General features: G+C 47.9%; 1 protein-coding gene across 1 annotated transcript in view; it reads right to left on the reverse strand.

Moving 5' to 3' along the window:
* ephb2b (eph receptor B2b) overlaps positions 1-7,500 on the reverse strand; it is a 54,688-nt gene that overhangs the window by 6,467 nt on the left and 40,721 nt on the right. The window contains exons 10-11 of the mRNA XM_042089194.1: positions 6,503-6,718; positions 5,497-5,646 (exon numbers count right to left, since the gene is read on the reverse strand). Coding sequence (XP_041945128.1) covers positions 5,497-5,646; positions 6,503-6,718 — 366 coding nt within the window. The remainder of the gene's footprint in view (positions 1-5,496; positions 5,647-6,502; positions 6,719-7,500) is intronic.

Raw genomic sequence — 7,500 nt, forward strand, 5'->3', positions numbered from 1 at the left:
CAGGGGCGTCTTACACACCTCACACTGACTGACATATGTATTGTTATTATACTCTTTGAGAGTGCCATGAAGGAGTGGCGACGTGACAGCATGGAAAGCAACTGCCCGTGGACAGATGGCAATGTAAACAGAGAGATTCTACTGATGCCTACTACGTTGCCACAGCAAACCATGCAGACAGGTTGGCGATATCTGGAGACACAAATCTGACCTGATCGCTTGCAACTGAGTGTGTACATCCTAAAAAGATCTTGTCTTAAAAGGTCTGATTTGTGAAGAAATCCGATCGGCCTATAATCTGAACGTACCCTATGTCTGTTTACCTTAACCCCCAACCCCCCCCCCCCCCCCCCCGAGTCTCATTTCTAAGGTCAGTTGGGGACAGTGTGTGGATTCATTTAGCTACTGTAATGATAGAGTTGGTGGCAACGCACATTCCCTTATGCGCTCATCATGTCTAAAAACAACAGCGTGGCCGAGGGAAGATAATCAAACCATTAGTCAAATCCGCGCACACTTCCCAGAGAGTAAACTGTGACATTCATCAGCGTGTTTATCCCGGTGTGTTCGGTGTCTGCGTGTGTGTGTGGCCTTCATGTGTGAGGGGGCGATTAGGGGAAGATGGGGCCGGCTGGCCAGCGCTAGGTGGGTGGGCAGGGACGACAACTGCAGAGGGTGGGGTGGGGGCTTGAGCGGTAATGATAGCAGGGAGACCACTGATTGATCAGGCTCTTCATAAATGCACTGTGATCATTATCTGTGTCTGGGAGATTGGGAGCCACTTTATTTATCTCACAAACAGACACGCATACACACACACAGAGTCACACACACACACACACACACACACACACACACACACACACACACACACACACACACATACTGTCACACATTTACACAACACAGTCACACATACACAAATGCACCCACACACACCCCACGCAACAATGCACTAGGGCTGCTAAGAAAAAAAATAGAAAGCACATCAATAATGCCACACAGACACACACACTCACACACACAAATACATTATACCTATTCTCTCATATAAATGCCGACAGAGACACACACACACACACACACCCCCATTACAGAGTGGGGCACATTCTATCTATCTTTCTCTGGATCTCCCATTTCACATACTATACCCATGCAGATAGGTCACACAGGCAAATGGATTCCCTCAATCAACCTGCCCTGGCTCACACACACACACACACACACACACACACACACACACAGCTCGCAGGTCAACCGAGCTGGCTTGAACTCTTTGACTTCTTTTCCGTCAAACAATCTGCCGCCAACGCACTGATAATCACTACTGCACAGCTCCCACTTATGGCAGACCATAATAGTGCCGCATTAATCAGAGCAGACACGCTGTGTCAAAGCAAACATGGGGAGCCACGTGCCGTGCAACAACCACTGCTGACACTGTGTATCAAGTGAGAGACGCACTGTGTATCGCCACTAAGAGTTCAGGAAATGAGCCCTGGCATCACATGTTTAGATAAGGCCTTGTCCACACGTTTTCAAAAATGCCTGGCTACATGTGGACCTGGCCTTAGTCTTTTCTGTATCTCACTGTGTGCATATGAACCTTGTCGCTTGGCTGATAGAAAGTCTCTCTCTCTCTCTCTCGCTCTCTCTCTCTCTGTTTCTCTCTCCCTTTCCGTCTTTCTTTTATTACTACCCACATCCTTTCAGAAAGGGCCAATGGTGATGTCACCGCAAACTGATGCGAGATCGAAGCCAGATCTTAGACTGGATAGTGTTAGACTGTGAGAAGTGTGTGTGTGTGTGTGTGTGTGTGTGTGTGTGTGTGTGTGTGTGTATGTCTGTGCTCATAGTAACAGATAGAATGTGTGTGTGTGTGTGTGTGTGTGTGTATGTTTGCATGCATGTGTATGCACACTTTTGTGTAAGAGTGAATTGTGAGTGACATGGGCTAATCCTTTCCTGACTATCCTGAGTTTGTGTGCATGTATACTGTACATACATGAGTGTGTGTGTGTGTGTGTGTGTGTGTGTGTGTGTGTGTGTGTGTGTGTGTGTGTGTGTGTGTATGTGAGTGTGTGTGTCTGCGTGTGCATGTGTTACTACGCTGTGTGTTAATAAGCATGTGTGCGTACGAACCGAATAATCCCTGCACGGCATGATTAAGTGATGTGGAGTTCACCTGCCAGATGCAGAGTAGCATTAGCCCGTGGCTAACTCCCCCACCTCCCGAGCTGAGCGCTCTGAACACAGGAGATAAGACTGTGGGTGGCGAAAGGGGCATCACTCACCGGCAGTCTGGGGAGGATGGAGCCTGACAACCGCAACAGCTGGGGAGGTGTGTGTGTGTGTGTGTGGGGGGGGGGGGGGGGGGGGTGTATGTGTGTGTGTGAGGGAGTGTGTGTGTGTGTGTGTGCAGGTGGGGGGGGTCTGAGGTGTGGCCGCCTTCGCTCCCGAGCTCATTACCTCCGCCATTAGGCCATTCTATTCAATTCCTGATTAATCTCACTTAGCTGGCGCGTACATGTGGGAACTTGGTGGGTCCCTCCGCCCCGCTCGCTCTGCTATCTGTAGCCCCCGCCGCTAATAAGATAACCGCCTGCGATCCAAGGGGTTCCTCTCAAACGCATTAGCGCTCGGCGCTTTCAATTTGGAACTATTTTCATTATCGCGCTCCCGCCTTTCCACCTACCTTCATTTGCATGGCCTCCCCCTGGCCCCGGGAGGGACCCTTAAAAGAGAGGGAGGAAAAAGAAGGAGAAAAAGAGGAGAGTTAAAGGAAGGAGGGAGGTGTCTCCATCTCTTTGGAGAGTGTGTGTGAGAGGGGGGGGGGGGGGGGGGTGAGCACAGTCACTGGCTAAACTGCTTTGCAATCCAAATCCTTCTCCTTGAGAAACTGTGACTCTGACATTACCCAGGGCCGAGCTCATTTTTTTCCCCTCGTTTGTCGAACTCTGTGTGTGTGTGTGTGTGTGTGTGTGTGTGTGTGTGTGTGTGTGCTTCTGAAGAGAAAATGACTGGGGGAAATTTTCTCTCCCCTCTGGCTCAAAGCAAGGGCTGGTAAGGGAATACCTCTGGTGACCAACCACAGACACAAGTTTTTACGAGGTGATGGAATGCTTTGAAAAAAAAAAGAAAGTTAAAAAAAGCGTGTGTTTTTTTTAGGAGCATTAGACGTGGGCAGAGGAACAGGCACATAAAATGTCTATGTGAATGAGAGAGGGGGAGGAACCAAACACTAGCCTTCTATGAATACTTGGCATTTTTTTTTCTCTTTTCGAGTTACGGGAAATAACCCAACTGGCACATTAGACATATCATAACACATTCCTGAGGCAGACATTTAATAACTAAATAACAGAATGACTGCTGTCTGAGGACCATCATTACCGCCACACAGACACAGTATGTGTGAGCGTGGTCGTCTAGGAGGTCTATGGATTGAGGCTGGGGCTGGGGTCTGTTAAGAGGGAACAGATAGCCTCAAGGACAAGCACAGAGCCGTCACTATCCAAGCCCGTCTGCTCTTCATAATACCACTGAGTGGTGGGTCAATGCCAGGGTCTGCTTTCTATCTATGTCCATAAAATGCAAGGGAGAGAGAGAGAGAGAGAGAGAGAGAGAAAAAAAAAGCGATATCTTCGGTCATTTTGTTCGCATAGCATGTCGAGTGTTAAACGCTCTTTTCTCTTTTGTAGAGTCCGCGTTCCATGTGTGCGCACTCTGACGCTCTTGTGTGGAGGTGGCACGCACATCTGTTTTCCCTCAGCGCTCTCTCTCCACACACACACACACACACACACACACACACACACACACACACACATAAACACAAAACACACACACATGCGGAACACACGCACAAAACAGAGAGAGAGAGAGAGATGCAGGGATACAAAGAGGAGAAGGAGGGAACGGAACGACCTTTCAGTAAACAAACAAAAGCAAACAAACAACCCCAGTAAATACCCCCCTCCCTCCCCCATCTCTCTTTAAAGACAAACACTCCTCAGGCTTAATGGTTTTGCTTCTGAGACACGCGTTTTAGATTTCAAAAATACTGATTTACTCAACCATTTCCTCTGGCTAACTGAGAGGGGGAAAAATCAATCCAAGTCGACGGAAATCTTTAAATACAGATCTCTAAAACGTAGCAAGAGAGAGAGAGAGAGAGGAAGAAAGAAAATATGTAAGACAGGACAGACAGAACAAGTTAGCGAGAGAGAGAGAGTGAGAGTGAGATGAAAGTTGAGAGAAAAAGAAAGAGAGTATGTCAGAGTTTCTGTGTGAGTGAGAGCAGGAATGAAAGAGAGATAAAGAGCATGTGTGAGTAGAAAAGATAGAAAACATTTTTTGTAAGTGTGTGTGTGTGTGTGCGAGAAAGAAGCGAAAGAGGTGTTGATAAGGGCGTGTGTGTTTTTAGGGGCCGGAGTGGTCTTGCGTGGTGAAGATGGATGATGACCTCACACGCGTGTTTACGTTAGCGCACGCCACCCTCACCCTCAACCTCGCCTGGCCTCGCTTCGGCACTGCGCCCATTCATCACCCCCGGCACGCCACGCTTGTGTTAGTTCAGCAGTGGCACCAACTCAGCACAACCCACACACACACACACACACACACACACACACACACACACACAGCCTGGATGTATCTTTGTATGCAGGAGTCAAGAGGGCGTGAGCATGTGCATAGCCCTTGTCTGACTACAGTATGTGAGGATTGTGTGCTATCTTCTGTTTAGCGGTGGTGTGTTTATACTGGGGCCTCTATCTACCTGGGCGGTCAGCTGCTCATATCAGGCTCCACTGCTGTCAGGATCATAGCCTAATCAGTCAGGCTATATAGGAATATTGCAATGAGCCAATGGCAAGGTGCACTGAAACTGACCAGCTTGCTTCTTAAAAGAAGTAGATGAAAGCCTGATGAAGAGCGTACGGTTCTGGTTACACTTCATTTCAAAGGCTCCATCATAAGTCTCAAATAGCCTTGTTGTAAATTATGTTATGGCAGATACTGTGTCTCCTATGTCATTAGGCAAGACATCATTCGGTGTTCAATGATGACAGTCACAATTACATTATGTAATTGTAACACTCATGACATCTCTAAATATTTTGAGTGGAATTATGTCAGTGGCTGTGCACCTCTGTGTGTGTGTGTGTGTGTGTGTGTGTGTGTGTGTGTGTGTGTGTGTGTGTGTGTGTGTGTCAGTGTATGTGTATGTACAAATCCCGAGGAATCAAAAGCCTGCATTCCTTATCAGCCTAGTGGGGGTTCATGCCCACCAAGTTCCATGTGCCCTGGTGTTTCAGTGTCCTTTGAATTGTCGACCAAAAATCAGTGGAAAAAAACAACAACAAAAAAAACAGGAACACACGCAGAGTGCTAATGACAAATGGCTAGTGGCTTAAACTGCACATCACCCTTGTCAACATCATTAAAACCTCATCCTCCCACAGTGTTATGTCTGGGCGGGAGTGGGGTACGTACGTCCTGATTGGTCATGTCCCAGTAGGGCCTCTCGCCGTACGACATCACTTCCCACATGACGATGCCGTAGCTCCACACGTCGCTGGCCGAGGTGAACTTCCTGTACTGGATAGCCTCGGGAGCGGTCCATCTGATCGGGATCTTACCGCCCTGCACCGCAAAACACCACACAGCACGAAAGCACAAACAAAGATGACATTTAAGAGAGCAGACTCCTCTTCAGACTAACTGAGAGATGCGGGGAGTAATACAGGAACCGTGACATTCAGTCCTTCACAGTGATTTAAGGCAACCTTTGAGTGGCAAAAAGTGATTGGAGAGACCATCAAAGAGAAGGAGAGGGAGAGGAAGAGAGCAGAGAGAGAGGGGGAGAGAGAGATAGAGAGAGAGAGGAGAAAGAGAGAGAGAGAGAGAGAGGAGAAAGAGAGAGACAGACGGCATGGCTGAGAGGAAATTGAGAGTGAACAACAGAGATTGAGAGAAAGAAGGGGGCACTCTGCTTAATAAGGAGGTGGAGACAGTACAATGACTCAAGGTATCAGATTGAGAGAAGAGTAGCAAGTACGACAAGAAGCCAATCAAGGAAAGCCAAGGGCAGGACACGCACAAGGGCAACGAGAAGAGAGATGAAGAGAAGACTTGCATACAATATGTGCCAGTCACACTCAAACACATACTCTCTGCTTTTATGGGTAGCTTGAAATACTCAGAATGGCACTCTAAACAAACCCAGCAATAAAGCTTGGTAATCTGATTTGGCTGATTGAGTTACCAGCACCAAGGCCTTTTGCTGTGACCTTGTTGGTTTGGAATCTCAATGACCACATCAAGGTCATGGTTTATTCATTCACTTTACTGTAATAGGTTTCAGAAGGAAAGTGCCTGCGATGTGTATATATACATAACACCCTTAAAGTGTGTGTGTGTGTGTGTGTGTGTGTGTGTGTGTGTGTGTGTGTCTGTGTAGATGCTTCTAGCCGACAGCTGATTGGACAGGGGCACTCACCAGGGCGCTGGTATAGGTCGGGTCAGACGTGTCATCCTCCAGGAAGCGCGAGAGCCCGAAGTCGGACACCTTGCACACCAGGTTGCTGTTGACCAGGATGTTGCGGGCGGCCAGGTCGCGGTGCACGTAATTCATGTCGGCCAGGTACTTCATGCCCGAGGCGATGCCGCGCAGCATGCCCACCAGCTGGATCACCGTGAACTGCCCGTCATTTTGCTGGTAAATAAGAACAAACAAACACATACGTGGTCATCCATCTGTTCCTTTCAGATCTTGTGTGTTAGGCAAACTAGAGCTGACATTCTTTGTATAGGGTGTTCTTCAAGTGTAACAACTGTAGACACAAGACACTCTACGTAACTGTAGCACTGTTATGGTTGTACATACTGCATATACACATAGTATAGTGGTTATATGACACAAGGAATGCATAGAGAGGTCACTGAAAGACAGACTGTGGAATAAAGTAATACCAGTCTTCTGGAATGTGCCATGTTGGATGCCCGAGTTCCATGTTGGATGACAGAACCCAGTATTTAAAGTGGGCTGACAGTATATTAGTCGAGGAGATGTCCTAGAAAACACCAATTTGATGCTAAACCACAGTCTAATCATTTCTGCTGTCACGAGAGGCCAGGCCGAGTATCTCTCACTGTCGCTGGCTCGTGTGAAGGCTCGGAATTCGCCTCATCCTCCGCCATTATCCAATTACTCAGATTCACCACGTTCATGTGTGGCGTTTCTTCGAGAAACTTTCCCCTACGGCCAAACTCAAATTCACTCCTCCGGCTCTCATTCCCTCCTTTCTTCCTTCTCTCTACTCCTCCTGCTCAATTCTATTCCTTTTCTCTTTCTCTCTCTCTATATCCACTCACCCCATTCTTTCATCTCTACCATCCCTCCATCCCTCTCTCTCTCTTTCTCTCTCTCTCTTTCTCTCCATCCGTTCTCCTCATTAGTAGTGAGCAGCTACCCGTCATGTTGCTCCTGTTGCCTGG

This window comes from Alosa sapidissima, chromosome 4, assembly GCF_018492685.1.
Source record: "Alosa sapidissima isolate fAloSap1 chromosome 4, fAloSap1.pri, whole genome shotgun sequence".
NCBI lineage: Eukaryota > Metazoa > Chordata > Actinopteri > Clupeiformes > Clupeidae > Alosa > Alosa sapidissima.